At 49.5% G+C, this 21,063-nt stretch overlaps 2 protein-coding genes and 1 long non-coding RNA gene across 4 annotated transcripts in view; 2 read left to right on the forward strand and 1 right to left on the reverse strand.

Moving 5' to 3' along the window:
- A1BG (alpha-1-B glycoprotein) overlaps positions 1 to 9,652 on the forward strand; it is a 23,074-nt gene extending 13,422 nt beyond the window's left edge. Inside the window, exons 9-10 of the mRNA XM_008572197.1 lie at positions 5,361 to 5,418; positions 9,614 to 9,652. Of these exons, the coding sequence (XP_008570419.1) occupies positions 5,361 to 5,383 (23 nt within the window). The 3' untranslated portion in view covers positions 5,384 to 5,418; positions 9,614 to 9,652. The remainder of the gene's footprint in view (positions 1 to 5,360; positions 5,419 to 9,613) is intronic.
- The window catches only part of ZSCAN22 (zinc finger and SCAN domain containing 22), a 35,811-nt gene continuing 16,425 nt past the window's right edge, over positions 1,678 to 21,063 (reverse strand). Inside the window, exons 1-2 of one of the 2 annotated variants that reach the window (XM_008572195.1) lie at positions 6,624 to 7,071; positions 1,678 to 4,301 (exon numbers count right to left, since the gene is read on the reverse strand). In XM_008572195.1, the coding sequence (XP_008570417.1) occupies positions 3,232 to 4,301; positions 6,624 to 7,023 (1,470 nt within the window). In that variant the 5' untranslated portion in view covers positions 7,024 to 7,071 and the 3' untranslated portion in view covers positions 1,678 to 3,231. Of the gene's footprint in view, positions 4,302 to 6,623; positions 7,072 to 21,063 lie in introns of those variants that run through there. The other variant, XM_008572196.1, reaches the window with a different exon arrangement.
- Positions 14,334 to 15,239, forward strand: LOC103590074. Its single transcript, XR_550439.1, has 2 exons — positions 14,334 to 14,400; positions 15,109 to 15,239. It is a non-coding gene; the product is annotated as an uncharacterized LOC103590074 (long non-coding RNA).

The raw sequence follows: 21,063 nt of genomic DNA on the forward strand, positions 1-21,063 counted from the left end.
TGACCGGCAACGGATTGCAACCCTCAGTGTTGCGCCCGTACTGGACCGGGACCGGCAACGGGATCGCAACCCTCAGTGTCGCGCCTGTACCGGACCGGGACCGGCAATGGGATCGCAACCCTCGGTGTTGCGCCTGCACCTCGCTCAGCCAGTGAGCGGCCAGTCTGTATGTGGGATCCGAACTCTCGGAGGGAGTGCCGCCACACTCCCAAGCGGTGCACTGTAGCAGTGCGCCACTGGGCCGGCCCGACAAACAAAAATTTTTAAAAATAAATAACATATGTCTAGATTCCATAGAAATTCAGTCTGTTAGTATTTGTCTTTTTACTTGGTTTGTTGAGAATTAGGTTTTTTGAAATTGCTGACATATTTGTATTTGGGTGTGCTCTCAAATCGCAGTGCTTCCAGTTTCTGGCAATGTGACCTTGGCCAGTCAGTTACATTCTCCAATCCTTCAACTCCTGCTCTATAATATGGGTATGGCAGGCTGGCTGGTTAGCTCAGTTGTTTAGAGCATGGTGCTGGTAACACAAAAGTCCAGGGTTTGATCCCTGTATTGCCAGCTGCCAAAAAACAATAACATCAAAACCACCTATTTTTCTCTCTCTCTCTCTCTATATCCAGGGTTTGATCCCTGTATTGCCAGCTGCCAAAAAACAATAACATCAAAACCACCTATTTCTCTCTCTCTCTCTCTCTATATATATATATATAGATAGATAGATGGTTGTCCTGCCCTCTGAATAAATGAAACCACACATAAAAATTATTTGGCAGACTGTAGGCCCTCAGTAGATTTCTTTTTCCCTCCTCATCTTCTCCCCCTTTAGACAGACATGGGCAGACACATATCTCATGACAAAATGAGTGGTGGACATGGTGAGAGCATCAGAGGTATGGAGATTCAGCTCCTCAGTGACAGAGACTGAGCAGGTGGGGGGCAGAGAGAGGTGGAGACAATTATTGCAAGTCAGAGCCAGTGCCCATGGCCAGGCTCTGGGTCAGGCACTGTACAAAGTGGGTCTTGTCTCTGCTTTACAGATGAATAGGTCACTGAGGTTCAGGGAAGGCACTTATCTGAGGTCCCAAAACTGGCCCCAGGGAGGAGTGGGGCTTTGCAGCCTGACTTCAGGTCCATGCCTTGTCTGTTCTCTGCAGCCTGCGGAAGCCTGTGCCATCCATCACTTCACTGGGAACATGCACCTCTCATCTCTAGGTTTTTCCCTAAGTCTGTCATTTTCCTCTCAGTCTCTCAACCTCTGCCACAAGTGTGGCAGTCTATGCTTTTGTCTGGGACTCTCTCAAAGATACTGACACAAGGTCTTTATCTCCCTGGGTCTCACCATGTTCTCAGCCTCTCTCCTCAGTCTTTGTGACTGTGTTTACTTGTGACACAGGGAATAAGTCTAAAACACAGGGCAAAGATACACAGGGAGAGATGGTGATAGTGACTAGTACACAACATGGAAGGTCAAATGGTTCACACATGATGGGATCATCAGAGATGATGGGATCAACAGACACATGAAGCTGCTACAACCAGCTACAAACACAGGCACTGAAAGTGGGACAGGGATGCAGAATTGTGAGAGGAGGTCAGAGAACGCATTGACAGAATGCTGGCGACCACCAAGTCCACGGCACCAGGGGGCCCTGGGGCCTACAGAAAAGGAAGACTCGATATAGTAACATTTTATTGAGGTCACTGCATGCCAGGCTTGTCTGGACGCTGAGACCCTGGGAAAATCAGATTGTTCTTGCCCTGCACAGCCCGCAGCTGGTGGGGAGACATCCCTGTAAACATATGTAAGAATGATGTGAGGCAGAGCATGGTGACTGCCTCAGGGAAGGCACCAGTCACGTGTCCAAGACACATCAGTCAGGGCCTACTGCGTCTTGTGTGTGTGCATACTGAGAGTAACACACAGCCCTTGCTCTCAGGCACTCACAGTATCCTTGGGAAATACAGACTGTGAGCTCTGCATGGAGTAAATGAGTAAAACAACAGGTAGGAGGTGTAAGAGAGGTAAGTACGAGGTGCTACAGAAGCAGAGGGCAAGTTGACGCCTGCTCGGGGAAGTGGGGGAAGCTTCCTTGGCAAGGGACATTTGAAACGTCATAGGGGAAAGAGGAGAGGAGGGTTCCAGGCACATGTACAAAGGCACACAGATAGGGAAAAGTATGACTTCTTCAGGAACCACAAGTACACAGTTCCGTATGGCTGGCATACAGAAGGAGGGGCCACGGTGGGAGATGAGGCTAGAGGATGCAGGTCACGAATGATCATGAATGGCAGGTGAAGGAGTTCGGTTTATCCCACAGGGCAGTACTTTGAAACCACGTTCGCATCACTGCACACACAGAAAAAAGACATATTCATATGCACATGTGAGGATAACTGGAGGGTTACTCGGTGCCTAAAGGGACCTACATCTTGGCAGACTTGTAACCCATTCAGGAAGCTTTGCTATAGGTGATGCACTGGAGAGCTTCCCACCATGGAGTGACACAATCAGATCTGGGTAATGGAAAGAGCCCCCTGGAGAATAAAACAGGGTGAGAGAATGAAAGCAGGAAGGGGTTAGGAAGGAGCCCCCTGTTGTAATCCAGGCAAGAGGCAACGAAGGCTCATATGAGGTAATGGTGGTGGAGAAGGAGAAGATGGGTTAGAGATGAGCTTTAGGTAAAACCAACAGGGCTGGTGACTGGTGGGATGTGGAAGGAGAGTGGAGGGAGAAACAGATGTTGGGCAACTGTCAAGCAGCACCATTGATTAGGACAGAGAGAACATGACAGAGACGGAGAGTCTGAAGAAAACTTCACGGGAGAGGCAGCCTCAAAAGTCAACCTTGGAGTTAGGCAAAAAATAGGGTGGAGTGGAAATAGTAGGTGTGAAGGCACAGAGGTGGGCATGGCAGGTGTCCCTTCTGGGCTAAGCAGCAGAGGAACAGGTGAGAAGAGCAGCCATGTGAGAAAAAGGAGCTGGAGTCTCCCTGCCAAGAGCATCTTGGGACTGCTGAGTTGTGACAGACACTTGCCTTCCCTGAGAACTAATCCAAATCCTCAGCTCAGCTGTCCTCTCTCTGGGACAGGCCTGAGTGAGATATGGAGGGCAGCAAGAATCTTCCAGAAGCTTCTCCAGCTGGCCTGAATCACTATGTGTTCATCAGGGGCCTCTGTCCGAGCCCTCAAATGCAGAGTCGTTCCCCAGAGGTGAGGAACTACTTCCCATCACTGCACTAGCGTGATGTGGATCCTCAGGTGAACCGTGAGGGCTGAGCTGCGGCTGAAGGCCTTCCCGCAGTCGCGGCACCTGTAGGGCTTCTCTCCTGTGTGGATCCTCTGGTGCTCGATGAGGGAGGAGCTCTGCGCAAAGGCCTTTGGACAAACCTTACACTGATACGGCTTCTCTCCAGAGTGGGTTCTCAGGTGTCGAGTCAGAGCTGAGCAGTCACTGAAGGCTCTCCCACATGACTCACACTTGTAGGGCTTCTCCCCAGTGTGGATGCGCTGGTGCTGAGTCAGGTGGGTGCTCTGGCTGAAGGCCTTCCCACACTCGTCACATTCGTAGGGCCGCTCCCCTGTGTGCACCCGCTGGTGCTGGGTGAGGTGGGTGCTGCGGCTGAAGGTTTTGCCACATTCCCCACATTTATAGGGTTTCTCTCCAGTATGAATCCTCCGGTGCTGAGTCAGGTGGGTGACTCGGCTGAAGGCCTTTCCACATTCCTTACACTCATGGGGCTTCACCCCTGTGTGGACAACCTGGTGCTGGGCTAGGTGAGTGCTCCGGCCAAAGGCTTTCCCACACTCGCTGCAGGCATAAGGCGTCTTCCGAGAGCGGTTCTTCTGGTGTGCCTCAAGGGCTGAGGCGCTCTGGAATGTTTTCCTACGTTCGCCACACTTGGAGAACTTCGTCTCTGACAATGTGCATGGAGACTCTGTCCCATATCCATCCAATACATCAAATTTCTCTTCTGAAGCAGCCTTCTCTTGGGAGGTGAAGTTTGGCCACACGTTGGAACTGTCTTCCCAGGCACCAGATTCATGGCCAGGCTGGTCTGTGGGGGCGTCCTTGTGAGGCCCTGAAGTTTTCCTGAAATCCATGTCTTGGGTGACAGCCTTTGTCCAGCTTTCCCCTGAGAGTCCTGCTGGCCTCTCTGAGCTGCCCTTGGGTTCACAGGCATTGATAAAGGCGGAAACACCTCCCATGTGGGTTTCTGCAGCCACGTTTGGCGGCTCTGACTCTTCCGAATGGCTCTGCTTGCAACCTGCCTCTACGGGCTTGGCTTCTGGCTTCCATCCTGAAAGAATCCGAACCACAGAGTCATTACTCCTACCACACCCAGCCTCCCCAACTCTGCCTAGGGCCCTGGCCATGCTCTGTAAAGGGAAATGTGAATCACCCCTGATATTTGATTCCATTTCCAAAGGGAAGTTTCTCATTTTGTGTCTTAGATGACAAAAGGGTGCAGGGCTGAACCACACCATCCAAAACTGCATCATGGGTTCTGACCCTCTTACCCTCAAGCTCCCCATCCCTCAAGACTCCTGATTTTGTCTCAGGTGTCAGAAGGAAAACCCTGAAGGGGAACTGATATGAAAGACAGCAAGAGAGGGGGAGAGTTTGTCCTTGTCAGGCACCTGCATATGTGCTCCCCCCAGGCAGGCCCCAAGCTCTGTGAGGTCGGGGCTCTGTCCCTTATACTTAGCACCTTTCCTCTGGGCCTGGATGGGTCTGCAGGTGCTCAGTGAATATTGGCTGAATGAGAGAATCAATCCAGATGCTGTGATTATGACATCTCCCACGGTAGAACCCCAGGTAGACAATCACTGCTGGGGGCGAGTGAATGATGCCCCACCTGGCCTTCCAAGCCCCCAGGAGGCCCAGCTGAGGACAGGTGTTGAGTAACTGGTACAAGATCACATGATTAGCTCAGAGAGGTAGAGTAACTTGTGCAAAATCACAGCTAGTGGTCAAGTCCAGATTTCAGCTCCAAATCTCCTCCTCCAGGAGTCTCCCTTCCTTCCCCCCAGCCCCTCTCAGACACTTTCTGCCTCTACTCCAGATACCTCACACCACCTGCTCTTCTCAGAAGTCTCTGGTCCAAATCATACCTTTACCCCCACTGTCCCCTCTGTCTAGATGGCTGGCTCTTCTTTGTCCTTTCTCTGAAGTCTCTGCTGACCCCGTGGGAGAAAGGGGCCATTCCTTCCCTCCTCTCTGTCCCTGTGACATCCTCCTGGACACAGCTGATGAGGCCAAGGGAGGGAATGACCAACCTCTTCCAGAGAAGTCTGTTTCTCAAGGAGCTGAACAAATTGTCCTAAAGCTACCTTTACCTCCTCTGTAATCTTTCCAGGCACTGCTGCAGCTGCTGCATAGGAATTCCCTCATTCACAACTCTCGTGGACACCAAGGTGGGTATTTTGACGACAATCTCCATTTTTCCCACCAGTAAACTGACGCACAAGAGTCACATGGCCAGAAGAATGCTGACCAGTGGCTGGATCTACCGAGCCTTGATGATTCATTCATGTCCAAACTCCATGTTCCTCCTGTCCACTGCACACATCTCCCCAGTGCCTGTCACACACACCCTGCCATCTGCTATTTACAGGCCAGGCCAAGCCGTTCTGGGAGGAGCCTTCGCTTCTGGCTCTGGACTGTCCTATGGATGGGTCCTCCCTGTGTTCCATGGACCCGCTGGGCTGGGATGTCTGTGTGGGTCTCCCTGAGTAACAGTATCCACTCCAGCTGAGGGTGGGTCTGACCCACCCAGATCCTGGAGGCCAGCATGGGGCAGGCCCAGAGAGGGTGGAAGGGGACACCTGGTGTTTGTCTTCCTCACCCCCCACCCCCACCCGAGGCATCCAGCCACCTGTCTGTACCAGCAGCTGGGTTTTCCTTTGGGGAACTGCCCCTTGCTCTGGGATTTGGTCGGCCACAGACAAACACAAGCCCCCGACCAATTCAGTGGGACTAGGACCAGGGGCCTCTAGTACCAGCAGCTGGGTTTTCCTTTGGGGAACTGCCCCTTGCTCTGGGATTTGGTCGGCCACAAACACAAGCCCCCGACCAATTCAGTGGGACTAGGATCAGGGGCCTCTCAGGACCAGGGGCCTCTAACTGTTCTTCCCCCAGGGTTTCTACGTTGGTAAGACATAAGCCTGGGGTTGCTGGGCCATCTATGTCACCCGTGGGGAAAGAACCTAACTTAAGTAAGAAGCTAATATAGGGCTTCCCAGTTAGCCTAATTGGTTAGAGTGCGGCCTTGTAACACAAGGTCAAGGGTTCGGATCCCAGTACCAGTCAGCTGCCCAAAAAAAGAATGAAGCTAATGTAGGAAAACCCAACTGAGAAACAGATGAAAGAGTCCTGATGCCACCAACTGGACACAGCCATACCTGACGCCTCCTTACTCTTCTTTGCTTGAGCTGGTTTGAGCTGTATTTGGTCACTTGCAACCAAACAGACCCGTCCAGCACCAAGTGTAAGAGTTTGGGCAAGGCACAAACGTGACAGTTGGGTGTGTGAGACTCCACACCAGAGCCCTGTACTCCCATGCTCCAGTCCAGGCTCTGCCCCCAGTGTGCTGTGGACACCTGCTGTCACTCCCCCTCACCTCTCTTGTCCAGCACCTGAGTCATATCCTCCACCAGCACAGCGGCCTCCTCTCCACTCTTGGGGCACTGGGCCCCCACCCAGGCCTGGATCTCGGGAGGCAGCGTGCCCAGGAACTGCTCCAGCACCAGCAGCTCCAGCATCTGCTCCTTGGAGTGTGCCTCGGGGTGCAGCCACTGGCGGCACAGTTCTCGAAGCTGGGCCAGGGCCTCATGTGGGCCGGACGCCTCCTCATAGCGGAAGTGCCGGAAGCGCAGGCGTGCAGCCTCGGGGTGGGCAGTGTGGCTGAGGCTGGATTCTTGGCCCTGGGAGAGGCCAGCCACTTCCTCCTCCACCTTCACTTGAAGGAAGCTGGTATGGTCCCAAGGCACTGGGCTCTGGGGACTCTTCGGGATGGCCATTGGGCTGCTGTGCTCAGTGAGCGACAAGATGGCTGGAGCCTTGGAACTGGGTCTGCAGGGATGTCAGAGCTTCATCGTCACATGGAACCTGGGGCCCTGCCTTGAACCTGCAGAGAAGGGCAGCTTAAGACCTATGAGATGTGACTCACTCTCACAGAGACAGAGACCATCATAGTAATGAGGACAGTACCCACTTGATGCCGAGCACTGTTCTTGTTGCTTGCATGAAATAACTCATTTAAAACTCGCAATAAGGGCCGGCCCGGTGGCGCACTGGAGAGTGCGCCTCCTGGGAGTGCGGTGGCGCTCCCGCCGAGGGTTCGGATCCCATGTGGAGACCGGTTCCCGCTCACTGGCTGAGCGTGGTGCCGGTGCGACACCGAGGGTTGTGATCCCGTACCAGTCAGTAAAAAAGACAAAAAGGAGACCGGTTCCCGCTCACTGGCTGAGCGTGGTGCGGGTGCGACACCGAGGGTTGTGATCCCGTACCAGTCAGTAAAAAAGACAAAAAGGAAAAAAAAAAAAAACTTGCAATAAACTCAGGGAGGTGGGAACTTTCTTCCCATTTTATAGACGCTAAAACAGATACAGGGGAGGAAAAGATTTGCCCAGTCTCCCAGCTAATGAAGGGTTGGTGGGGAGCTTAGCTCCAAACCCAGGCAAACCCATAGCCAGACTGTTTAAGGTGTGCTCCTTCCCTACAGAGCCAGGTCTCTTTCCCGAGCTCTCACCCACTGTCCCTAGGCAGTCACATAACCACTCCCTCACTTTATTTGCTCATTATTTTGTAGTATCTGAGACTGATACTCACCTAGTTTACTTTCAGCCTCTCCTCTTTTCTAACACATGTATTCAAGCCTATAAATTTCCCCCAAACACAGCTTTATCTGCACATCCCAAGTTTGATATATTGTATCCTCATTATCATTTAGTTCAAAATATTTTCTACTTTCTGCTGTGGTTTCTTCCTGACCCAAGGGTTATTTAGAATTCTGCTCCTTCATTTCCAAACAACTGGGGGTTTTCTAGTTGTCTTTCATTATTATTTCTAGATCCAATTTGTTGTGGTCAGAAAATGTGCTATGATGGATTCCAATCCTTTGAAATTTGCTGAGTCTTGGTTTGTGACCAAGTATATGGTTAGTTTTGGTTAATATTCCACACACCCTTAAAAATAATGAAAAGTGGGGCTGGCTGGATTGCTTACTTGGTTACAGCACAGTGCTGATAACACCAAGGTCCAGGGTTTGATGCTTGTAATAGCCAGCCCCCCCGCCCCCCCAAAAGGCAAAGCATTCTTAGATAATATACTAAAAGCATAAGTGACAAAAGATAAATTAGATAAACTGACTTCATCAAAATTAAAAATTCTTGTGATTTGAATGATACCATCAAGAAAGTGAAAAGACAACTCAGAGAATGGAAAAAAATATTTGCAAATCAAATATCTGATAAGAGACCCATATCTAGAACAACTACATAATAAAAAGATGAATAATCCAATTTAAAAATGGGCAAAGGATTTGACTAGACATTTCTCAAAAGATATACAAATGGCCAATAAGCAGATGAAAAGATGCTCCACATCATTTACAACCAGGGAATTACAAATCAATGAGATACCACTTTACACCTACCGGGATGGCTATAATCAGACAGGTAAGTGTTGGCTTGGATGTGTAGAAATTGGAACCCTTGAACCCTTCTGGTGGGAATGTAAGATGGTACAGCTTTCAATCCCTGTACTGGCCAGCCACCAAAAATAAAAACCTGGCACAGCCACTGTGGAAATAGTCTGGCACTTCCTCAAAAGGTTAAACACAGAGTAACCACATGACCCAGGAATTCCACTCCTAGGTATATACCCAAGGGAAATGAAAACATATGTCCTCATGAAAACTTGGACATGTTAGCAGCATTAGTCGTAACAGCCAAAAAGCAGAAACAATCTGAATGTCCATTAACCAAGCAATAGATAAAATACTGTATATACGGGCCAAGCCCATGGCACACTCAGGAGAGTGCGGCGTTGGGAGCGCAGCAGCGCTCCCGGCGCAGGTTCGGATCCTATATAGGGATGACCGGTGCGCTCACTGGCTGAGCGCAGTGCGGCCAGTCTCAAAAAGGACAAAAAAAAAAAAATGCTGTATATACATAAAATATTATTCACCATAAATAGAAATAAAGTATCGACACATGCTACAATATGGATGAACCTTGAAAACATTATGCTAAGTAAAAGAAGCCAGACACAAAAGACCACATATTGTATGATTCCATTAAATTCAAATTCCATTTGCCTATAGTGGATATTTGAATTTCCACTATAGGTAAATTCATAGTAACAGAAAGCAGATTAGTGGCTGCCTGGGGCTGAGGAGGAGAGAAGAATGGGGAGCGTCTGCTAAGGTACAGGGTTTCTTTTTGAGATAGAGAAAATGTTCTGGAATTAGACAGTGGTGGTGGTTGCACAACCTTGTGACTATGTTAAAAACCACTGAATTGTGCACATTAAAATGGTGGGTTTTATGGCATATGAATCATATCTCAATGAAGCTGTTTAAAAAAATAATGTGCATTTTGTCAGCAGAGACCAAAGAAAGGAAGATGTCTCTCTCCACAAAGCCCATTCCAGAGTGACAGAAGAAGCATCTGCTCTATGATAATATTGGGGGACCTGATCACACCTCTCAGCATTGGACGGATCATCTAGGCAACAAATCAACAGAGTAACCACTACTCTTTCAGAAGGAGAGAAGAAATCCAGGGTAATTAAAGGGCAGAGGCGGAGGGGAGAGAGATTGGACAAGGGGCATAAAGAATAAGTATGATTTGTAACAATATATATGCTAGTAATATTGATTTGATCAACATATGTCAACACTGAAACCCCAAAATATGTATAATCAATTATGATTCAATAAATTTAAAAATAAATAAATAATGTGCATTTTGTCATTGTTGGGTGATCTCTCACACACTTAAATCAAGTCTCTACACAAAAGAGCTCTGTCCCCTACCCTGTTTTATTTTTTATACTCTTTACCTCCTGATGTTTGATACACTTATGTGATTGCTTGTTTATTATCCACCTGCCCGCCCCCTCCCCCAACACACAATTGTCAGCACCTTAAGGGCAGGAGTTTTAGTTTAGCTCATTACTTTATCCTCTGTGCGTTCTGCATTGCTGAACACATACATCAATAATATTTCGTCCAACATACCCCATTAAGTCCCTATTCTGTGCCCAACTCTGTATTAGGGATGCAAAAATTGGGAAGACACTGGAAGGAGACAGACAGACACATGCTAAGATAAACACTGTGATGAGTGTGGGTCCAATGTGCAACAGGAATAGAAGAAAATGGGAACAGTCGATGGGAACCTACTAGGTGCTGGGCCACACTAGCCTTTTGTATCTGTTAACTCACTCAACCCTTGCCACCACCCTGTGAGTCAATATTATCGCTCCCATTTTAAAAGTTGGGAAACTGAGCTACCAGCGTGATTTGGTCAGTAGGTGCAGAGCTGGGGTTTGAACTCAGGCTCCCTAGTGTCCTGTGGTCTTTTCTCCACATGGGGCTGCCTCTCACAACAACCTTTCCAAACTCTAGAATAACCATGAGCATCTAATGCTGATCAGGCTGGTGAGAAGCCACTTTCATGCACTATTGGTGTGGCAGTCAATTAAAACATCTTTTTTTTTTTCCTTTTTGTCTTTTTTCGTGACCGGTAACGGGATCGCAACCCTCGGTGTCGCACCTGTACCGTGACCGGCAACGGGATCGCAACCCTCGGTGTTGTGCCCACACCGTGCTCAACCAGTGAGCGGACCGGTCTCTATATGGGATCCGAACCCTCGGCGGGAGCGCCACCGCGCTCCCAAGCGCCGCACTCTACCGAGTGCACCACCGGGCTGGCCCTAAAACATCTTTGGCAAACAATTTGGAAATATGTTCTAAGAACTTTAAAATGACCTTGCCCCCCCCCGCCCCAGGTCAGATTCTACTTCTTAGAATCCAGCCCCATTTCTAGATGGGGGTGCTACTGACATTAGGAGGGGGATATTTTATATATAAAATTCACATACCATAAAATTCACCCTTTTAGTGATTTTTGTATATTCACAAGGTTGTGCAGCCACCACTAAAATCTAACTCCCCCCAAATTTTCATCATCCTAAAAAGAAACCCCATACCCATTGACAGTCACTCCCCATTTCCCTTCTTCCCAGTCCCTGGCAACCACTAATCTACTTTCTGTGTCTATTGGTTTGCCTATTCTTGGCATTTCATATAAATAGAAAGATATAACATGTGACCTTTTGTGTCTGGCTTCTTTCACTGAGCAAAATGTGTTTTAGGTTCATCCACATTGTAGCATGTATCAGTACTTCATTCCTCTTTATGACTAAACAATATTGCATTGTATATACTACGTTTTGTTTATCCATTCATCCATTGATGGATATTTGGTTGTTTCTACTTTTTGGCTATTAGGAAAATTGCTGCTATGAATACTGGTGTATAAGTTTTAGGTATATACCAGGATTCACTCCTGGGTTATACCATAACTCTATCCTTAACGTTTTAAGAAACTGTCAGGTGTTTTCTGAAATGGCTGCATCATTTTACATTCCCACGAGCTGTGAATGAGGGTTCCGATTCTCTACATCCTTGCCAAGGTCTTTTATATTATTACTTTTCTATACATTCTATACTTTCCACAGTAAACCATTTTTCTTTTATAGTAAGGGAGAAAAAAACCAAAACAGATGAAATATAAACTCTCCTAGGAGACCCCAGCTCTTTGCTTTGGTCACATGCTACCCCTTACTCAAGGACCTGGCCTCTCCTTCTCCAGTCCATGACCCCCACAGGTGTAGGTGTGTATGCTCTTCTTTTTCTCCTCCCCTTCAGTGTCAACCTGGACACTCACTCTTCTTGGACACCCTGCTCAGGGAAGCTACCCGAAACAGAGAGAGACAGAGGAGGCCTGAAAATTTGCTATGGCCTTGAGCACAGGGAGAAGAGAACATTAGTAAAACAAGACACCAATTCTGAAAGTTTTCAGTGGCATCTGGCCACTTCTGGTGAAGTTGCTAAACTCTGGTGAAGCCCCTTAACTCTGCTGTAAATCTCACTTGGGTTTCTTGTTGCATCGCCATTACTGTTACCCCAGTGCCTCAGCTTTTGCCCCTGCTATTCTCTTGTTCTGAAATCCCTCTCTGCACCTGACTAATTCCTGCTGGTTCTCCAGGCCTCCTTTTAGTTGCCACCTTCTTTGGCAGCTGTCCCAGAAACCCGGTCATAGGCTAAGTCCTCTTCCCAGGGTGCCCTAGGTCTCTCCTGCTGGTTCTCCAGGCCTCCTTTTAGTTGCCACCTTCTTTGGCAGCTGTCCCAGAAACCTGGTCATAGGCTAAGTCCTCTTCCCAGGGTGCCCTAGGTCTCTCTTCCCCCGGCTCTGTACTGTAACTGTTTTGTTTCCCCAGAAAGGCTGGGCGTGGTGGAGCTATAGTACCGAGGGCTTGTCCTATAGCAGGTGCACAATAAACAGGAGCCGAGCAAAGAAAGAGAGCAGGAATGGCTGAGCACGGTCACCCACAAATAAAGGAAATCATTGTACAAGGGAGGTGAAGGAGGAGCAGGGGTGGCAAGAATCATAATAAATGCAGTGACAGCTTCCGAGCTTCCTTTTGCACCCCTGGGACACTTGTCCTGGGGAATTCCCTGATGATAGTCTCCAAGACACATGCGCACCTTCCTCAGCCTCCAGCCTACCCCTGACATGTGACCTCATATCAGGTCAAGGGACCTCATCCACAGCTGTTTAACCAACTGAGGAGAGTGGTTTTTATCTCCTGCCCTCCGAGCAAACCCAGCCTGATAACGATACCTACCTCAGAGGGTTGTATGAGGTTACCAGAGGTGATCTGTGACAAACATCCAGCACAAGCCTGGAACACAGGAAATATGCAGTAAATGTCTGCTCTGGTGACTCCACAGCCCTCAGACACACTTAAGCCCAAGCTGGTGGATGTATCCATAAGCCCTGCTGGGCAACCACCAGTCACCCAATTTCAGCAGCAAACATGGCAAAGCACAAATTCTCTGTCAACACAGTAGGTAAACTCTTTGTGGATCACCCAATTTTCAGTTCCCCAACAAAATGTCTATCACACAGTTAGTTATACATACACATGCTATCTATTTCAGGCACAGTCTGCAGTCATACTCCAAAATATACCCAGGCACACAACATATCTCAGTGTCACCCATGAGCAGTCAATAAACACAGGCCCTCACAGCATCTCCATCACAGCACTATTGTCACAACCATTCACAATCTCTTAGTAACCATGTCAACCAGACACAGAAAATCTGTCACACTTGAAATCACAGATAGTCACGCACCCACCCTCTCACGGTATCATAGAAACCACCTATAAACTCTTAAACAAGCACCATCTCTGTCAGTCGCATACTCCACCGGTTAGCCAGACGCTCAAGGTATCAGACGGTCACACACCAACACGTGTCAGACAGAAGCACAACCTATCCGACGCGTACAACTGGTCAGTCAGTCCCACGCCCTCCATCTCAGCCCGCTGGTCCCACTTTGATCTGTTCTTCTACGCTCCGTCCGTCAGTCCCTCACCTACTCTACTGGTCTGTCCGTCAGTCCAGCCCTCACTCACAGCCCCCGGTCCTCCACCGGTTAGCCAGACGCTCAAGGTATCAGACGGTCACACACCAACACGTGTCAGACAGAAGCACAACCTATCCGACGCGTACAACTGGTCAGTCAGTCCCACGCCCTCCATCTCAGCCCGCTGGTCCCACTTTGATCTGTTCTTCTACGCTCCGTCCGTCAGTCCCTCACCTACTCTACTGGTCTGTCCGTCAGTCCAGCCCTCACTCACAGCCCCCGGTCAGCCTCTCACTCCCCGCCCGCCGGTCGGTTCCGCACATTTTGCTCGGGCTGCCGAAGGCGTTCGCGCCTTCGGGGCCTGCGGTTTTCCTCTCCGGCTCCAAGCCGGGCCGGGACCTTCACCCAAACCCACCTCACCCGCGCAGCCAGCGGACACTTCCGGAGGCGTCCGCAGTAACTAGCCAGCCCGCGCGCCCGCTAGTGGGGACTACAACTCCCAGCACTCCCCGCGTCGCAGGCTCCACTGATAACGCGCCCGCCCACCTAGACTACAATTCCCAGAAGGCACAGCGCCCAACCCCCGTTCTGCCCTTGAGCCTTCCGGGGCACGTCGGCCGTTGTAGTCCCGGCTGGCTCTAGGGACAGCGGTCGGGCCTTTGTGGGGCGGTGGTGGCGGTGAGTGGAGGTTCCCGGCCGTGGGGTGCGGTGGAGGCGGGACCGTGCGTGGTGCGTGGGGGTGAGCGGTGTGTGAAGAGGTGAGGGCTGAGGGTGCCATGAGGGATGTCGATGTGAGCTGTAAGGGATGAAGGGCGTGGGTGCTGGTGTGAGGGGTGTGTCTCGTGTGTAGCTGTGTGGCTCACTGTGACCACATGTAAAAGTCATTTCACATGTCTGTCGTGTGTGACTGTATGTGACCTGGGGGTCTGGCTGCGTGTGTCACTCTGTGACCATGTGTGAGGGTAGTTCTGTGTGCTTAACTGTGTGTGAGTGATCTGTGGTTTATCACCATATGCGATAATCATGCAGCTGTGTGTGACTTCACCATGTGCGATGGTGTCTGTGAGACAGAAATATGCAAGTGGTGGGGAGGACCTGTGTGGTGGTGTTATAGTGACTGTGATTGCGGGTGTGATCGTGTGACACAGTGGGTGCCTAGACATGTAACTGTGTGTGAGAACGTTGTGTGTGGGGGGGATGTGTGGGGTGTGTGTGTGTGAGAGACATTGAGCAGGAGACTCTGGCTGGGGGCTCAGGACATGGAGGGTAGCTGCCCAGCCTGTGTGCAGGTGAGGTCCTGTGGAGGGTGCCTGTGTAACTGCCTGGTGGTGCTGGTGGTGTTCATTGACTCCAGCCTGTGGCCACCTCCCCTGTGGTTTCTCAGACCTTCCTGTGCAGGCTGCCAGCAGCTGGAATGAGCATATCTTTCTTCCACAGATACATATGGAGCACCCAGGACAGGGGGCCAGCACCATTCCAGATTGGATACCGCAGTGACGAGGACCTTCATAAAGCTAATTTTATTGTGTGGGGAGAGAGATGATAAATAAAGAAATAAGTTACTTCTATGTGGAGTTGGCATCTCAGCTGAGACCTGACTAGAGGGACGAACTCAAGGAGAGTATGTTGCAGGTAGATGGAACACAAATGCCAAGGCCGGGAGGTGGGCATGGGTGAGGAGAGTGGGCTGGGGTAGATCAAGGGAAGGAGATGGGAGGGGATTGGGTCAGAACAGACAGGCCTATGGTGGAAGAATTTTTTTTTTTTTTTTAAAGATGACTGGTAAGGGGATCTTAACCCTTGACTTGATGTTGTCAGCACCACGCTCTCCCAAGTGGGCCACGGGCTGGCCCAGTGGAAGATCTTGAAGGGCTTATGGGCCATATATGGACTTTGATTTCTACCCTGATAGAGGTGGGAGCCATGGGAGGCCTTTGAGCAGAGGAGGGCCGTGACATGACCTAGCTCCTCATAGGAGTCCTCTGGCTGCTATAGGTCAGGGTGGCAGTGTGATGGTGGTGGAAGTACTGAGAAGGGTTAAGATCTGGATCTGTTTGAAAGGTGTAGCCGATAGGGTTGATGGGTTGAACTCCAGCAACCAAGGGGTGGGCAAGGCTCAGCTGGGTGACCTCTGATCATGGGGGTAGGGGGGGATCTCTGTGTGTGTGTGTGTTTGTGTTTGTATTAGTTTATTAGCTTGCTAGAGTTGCCATAACAAAATACCACAGAGTAGGTAGCTTAAACAACAGAAATTTATTTTTTCACAGTTCTGTAGGCTGGAAGTCCAAGGTCAAGATGTCAGTAGGTTTGGTTTCTCCTATGGCCTCTCTCCTTGGATTTCAGATGGCTGCCTTCTCACTGTGTTCTCATATGGCCTTCCCCCTGTTTGGGTCCCCAATAAAGTAAGGCAAATCATAACTAAAGCCAAAATGTTTCATTATTTTAGTTATTATTTTAGTTATGCTAAGTTTCCATTTATATTGTCAGAGCTAGGGCTCAGACCCTCCAAACCCATTGTACAGACTGGGCCCCCAGACCCCTTACATGCAGGCCCACGCTAGGTAATTGGGAAAGATTCCAGGAGCTGTTGGCAGATGACATGAGCTCAGTCCCTAGCTCCCTGAGCGGCAGCAGCTTACAGGTCCGGCAGTGGCAGTGGCCTTGCAGACATCCCGGGGGCACTAGCAGCAGCAGCAGCCTCCAGCAGCAGTAGTGGCCTCCCCATGCCCCCCCAGTGGGGGGGCATCCCGGGGATGGGAGGCACCATGGATCAGAGTCACTCATCCTTACACTTAAATCCATAACCCAGGACACCTAGATGCACATATGCACAATTACATTAGACGATAACCAAAGAACTACTTGAGCGCATGTACCTGTTTACATCAAATGCCCGGCAAGATTCTGAACATCTGAGGCACCCTGACCATTTTTCCTATATTTTCCCAACAGTCCCTCTCTTCTTTTAAGGACACTAGTCATATTGGATTAAGGCCCACCTATATCTCGTTTAACCTTAATTACCTCTCTAAAGGGTCTATCTCCAAATACAGTTATATTCTGAGGTATATTGGGGGTTAGGACTTAAACATATGGATTTGCGGGGGGGGGGGGGGGACAAATTTTTGCCCAGGGGGGGGGGGGGGGGGGGGGGGGGAGAGACACAATTTAGTCCAGAGGAGGGAGTGAAGGGGCATTGGTGTGGGTGTGGGGATACTTAGGGTGGAGCTCTTTTTGGAGACGTTCCTAAGGAGGAGATGGGAGAGAAAGTGTAGCAGCTGGCAGATCAGGTGCCAGGGAGAGCAAGGCGAGCCCTGATTGACAGTTAACAGGAATGGGTAACTTGAAAAGTTGATGGAATCTCTCCTCAGTGGCTTCTTTTCTGCCCAGATTATGTCTGTGCTATTAGGGCTGCGAGAAGTCCTGCCATTTTCATAGCTGAGGCCAGGGTATCCTAGACCTTGGAATGCCCTTTTCCCTTGGCCACCCCTTTTGTGCTTGTTCTCTGTTCAGTCAGTGCTCTGAGAAGACTCTGCTCCCTTCCTCTCTGCTTCTGTCTCTTTCTCATACTCTCTCCAAATTTCAAACCTCATCTTTTTCAGGGAATATTCATTTTAATTTGGGAATTATATCAGTCACCTGTTGCTCTAAAACACACCTGCAACAGCTCAGTGACCCACAGCAAAACGTGCTTATTTCTGTCATGTGTCTAGGGGTTGGCTGATCCAGGCTGGGCTCAGTGGGCTTGGCCCCAGGCTGCAGGTCCAGTCCGTGTCTGCTGCACTTTTCTTGCAGGGCTAATAGGGAAAGTTCATCTCATACTGATGGCAGAGACACCTGAGGGCTTGAGGCCTAGAGAGTTAGTAATTCCATCCACTTCTATAATCCTTCTGGTTTCTTTTCTTTCAGTGTAGAATGTCAACAAAATCATTTGTGATCTTGGTTTCTTTCAGTTCAAGGAAGGTGACTAAAGGGCAAATTCAAAGACCTGCACTTCATAACAGGGCTAAAAATGGAGGTTTTCAGAAAAGAGTCTTCTCTGCCTTCACAGACATGGGCACTCTGGATGCCTGCTCAAGGAACTGGAACAGAAATCCTGCTAAGATTATGGAGGAACATTTGTTCTTCTAGGAAGGAGATTTTAAGCAACAGTCCCCAACATGGAAATTCCTAGTGTGGTGAGAGGCTGTGGTGGCAGTGAAGTTGCTAGAAGTGTCAGGATTCCTCCTGGAATTAAACAAGAGAGCATTGATGTAGAAGAGAAAGCACATATGTTAGTTGCACATGGAGGAAGCTTTGAGCAGGTTCTAGAGCCAGCTGCATCACAAGCTGCCTGTGTGAGCAGGAAACCCTGCAGGTGTAGTGTGTGTGGGAAGAGCTTCAAAAAGCACTTGGCTCTCACTATGTATGAGAGGACTCACATTGGGGAAAAGCCCTATTTGTACAGTCCTTGTGGGAAAGTCTCCCAGTGCCAGTCCAACCTCATCGAGCACCAGAGGATCCATACTGGAGTGAAACCCTGCAAATGCCAAGAGTGCAGGAAAGGCTTCATTCAGAACTCCACCCTTATGCTGCACCAGAGGACCCACGCTGGAGAGATGCCATTTAAGTGCAGGGAATGTGGCAAGGCCTTCCAGGGAAGCTCAGACCTGTGGAAACACCAGCAGATTCACACCGGGGTGTTGGGAAAATATAGGAAAATGGTCAGGGCCCCTCAGATGTTCAGAACATTGCTGAGCATTTGCTGTAAATATCTTCAGGTGTTCCTTGGTTACTACTTAATGTAATTGAATATGGGCACCCAGGTGTCCAGGGTTATGGACCTAAGTATAAAGGACTAACAGCTCTGATACATGGTGCTTCTCAGAACTCTCAGAGAAGTCACTAGGACAGCTGCTCCTAGCTCTGAATAAAGCCTATTAATTTTTTACCCGTGGCTCCCAGGACCTTTTCCTATTACCTAGCTTGTAGACCTGTGTGTGGAGGGTTTGTGACCCAATTTGTGCAACGGGCTCAAGGGGTCTGTGAGCCCTAGCCCTAGCTTTACATCGGAGAAGCCTTACCAGTGTCAGGAGTGTGGGAAAACCTTCAGGTGGAGCTTGTTCCCAATCTGCCACCAGAGGACACACAACGGTGAGAAGCTGTATCAGTGCACTGAGTGTGGTAAGGCCTTTGGGCAAAGTTCCACACTCATTGAGCATCACAAGATCCACACAGGTGAGAAGCCCTGTGAGCGCTTGGACTGCAGCAAGCCCTTCAAGGGCAGCTCAGACCTCAGCCAGCACCAGCGGGACCACACAGGTGAGAGGCTCTACGCGTGTGACGAGTGTGGGTGCACCTTCATATGGAAGATGGTGCTTGTCACCCACCAGAGGACACGCTGGGGAGAAGCCATATGTGTGTGGCCAGTGTGGCAAAGCCTTCATTTGGAGCTCACAGGTCAGTCAGCACCAGTGGAGCCACACAGGCAAGAAACCCTACAAGTGCCCAGCCTGGGGCAAGGCCTTCAGCATGAGCGCCTACCTCACTGAGCACCAGCAGATCCACTCAGGTGAGAAGCCCTATGTCTGCCTGGAGTGTGGCAAGGCCTTCATCTAGTGCTCACACCTCAGCCAGCATTGGCACATCCACACAGGTGAGATGCTTGCAGCAAGCATGGCAGGGCATTCTGGTATAGCCTGTACCTCCTCCAGCACCAGAAACTCCACACCAGGGAATAGCTCTGGTGGCTGTGCTCTCGCCATGCCCTCCCAGGGGCCTGGGGCACGTTGTCTTCCTCTGTCCTGCACGTCTCCCTCTTTCTGCACCCCACAGGCTTTTATCACTTCCTCCCCCCTTGTTCCTCTCCCTGGTCCTCTTTCCATTTTCTCTTTTCAAAATTTTTAATATTTTTGAGCTATGATTTACATACCATAATGTTCACCTTTCAAAAGTGTACAGTTCAGGGGTTTTTTGTATATTCACAAGGTTGTACAACCATCAGCACCCTCTACTTCCAGAACATTTTCATCACCTCCTAAAGAAATCCTAAACCCATTTGCAGTCACTCTATTCCTTCTCCCCTAGCCCCTGACACCCACTAATCTGCTTTCTGTCTGTATGGATTTGCCAGTTCTGGACATTTTGTGTAGATGACCCCTTTGCATTTTCTGACCACTGGTGGGCACCACGGGCATCCTATGCTAAGGAATCCTTTGCTTTCCTGACCAAGCCCCATCTCATTCTCTAAGCACTGGACTGGACTTTGGGCTGCAGGTGGCACTGGTTGCCTTCACTTCCTTGGTCTTCTTGGCCGTCCTTGCGGTCTTCTACTCACACTCTGTTGTTGAAGGTACAGCCTATGATGTGCACCCCTGATCACTGTAAAACTAAGCCATGTCTTCACTGAGCCCCATTTGTGCACTCACTGGGTAGTTAACCCAAATTGCCAACTCTCCTGGTGACCTCCTCTCTTCCTGTGCCGCTAAAGGCTTTATCTCTGGCAGCTCCTGCTCCTCAGCCTCCAGGCCTGCCCTTCTGTTGGACCCAGCTCTATGCCTCACTGCATATTTCCCTTGGCACCCCCTCCTCTGAGCAGAACTTGTCTCCCCACTGGCAAAGGGAGCCCCAAACTTGCCTGGTTTGTTTTATCACTTCTGTGAACTATCATTCTTCCTGTTTTCTACCTGGGTGAAGTTGGGCCTGCTCAACTGGTCTGGTTTGTGTCAGGAGTCTCTGTAAATTTCGTATTGTTTCTGTAACAAATTACGGAAAAGTTAGTGGCTTAAAACAACAAAAACCTATTGTTACATTTCTAGAGATCAGAAGTCAGAAATGAGTCTCACTGGACTAAATTCATGTTTCCTTTTAGAGGCTCCAGGGGAGAATCCATTTCCTTGCCTCTTCCAGCTTCTGGATTCTACCCACATTCCTTGGTCTGTGGCCCCACCTCACTCCTACCTCTGCTTTCATAGTTATATCTCCTCTGACCCTCCTATCTCCCTCTTTCACTTATAAGGACCCTTTTGATTACACTGGAGCCACCTGGCTAATCCAAGATAATCTCCCCATATGAAGATCATTTACTTAATCAGATCTGCAAAGTCCCTTTTGCAATGTAAGGTAACATATTCCCAGGGATTAGGGTGTGCACATCTTTGGGGGGGCATTATTCTGCCTATCACTGATCCGAATTTAATTGGTCTTGGGGTTTGGCCTGGGCAATTGTAATGTGCAGAGAAGGCTGAGAACCACTGACTGAATCAACATAAGACCATAGGAAGTGTGGGCTACAGAGAGGGACCCAGCCGATCTCAAATTCCTGCTCTGCCCCTTACTCTCTGTTTCTTGGGCAAATTATTTCACTTCACTGAAATTCCACTTCTTTCTCTGTAACATGGAGATAACAAACCT

This window comes from Galeopterus variegatus, unplaced genomic scaffold (genome assembly GCF_000696425.1).
Source record: "Galeopterus variegatus unplaced genomic scaffold, G_variegatus-3.0.2 Scaffold764, whole genome shotgun sequence".
Classification (NCBI taxonomy): Eukaryota; Metazoa; Chordata; class Mammalia; order Dermoptera; family Cynocephalidae; genus Galeopterus; species Galeopterus variegatus.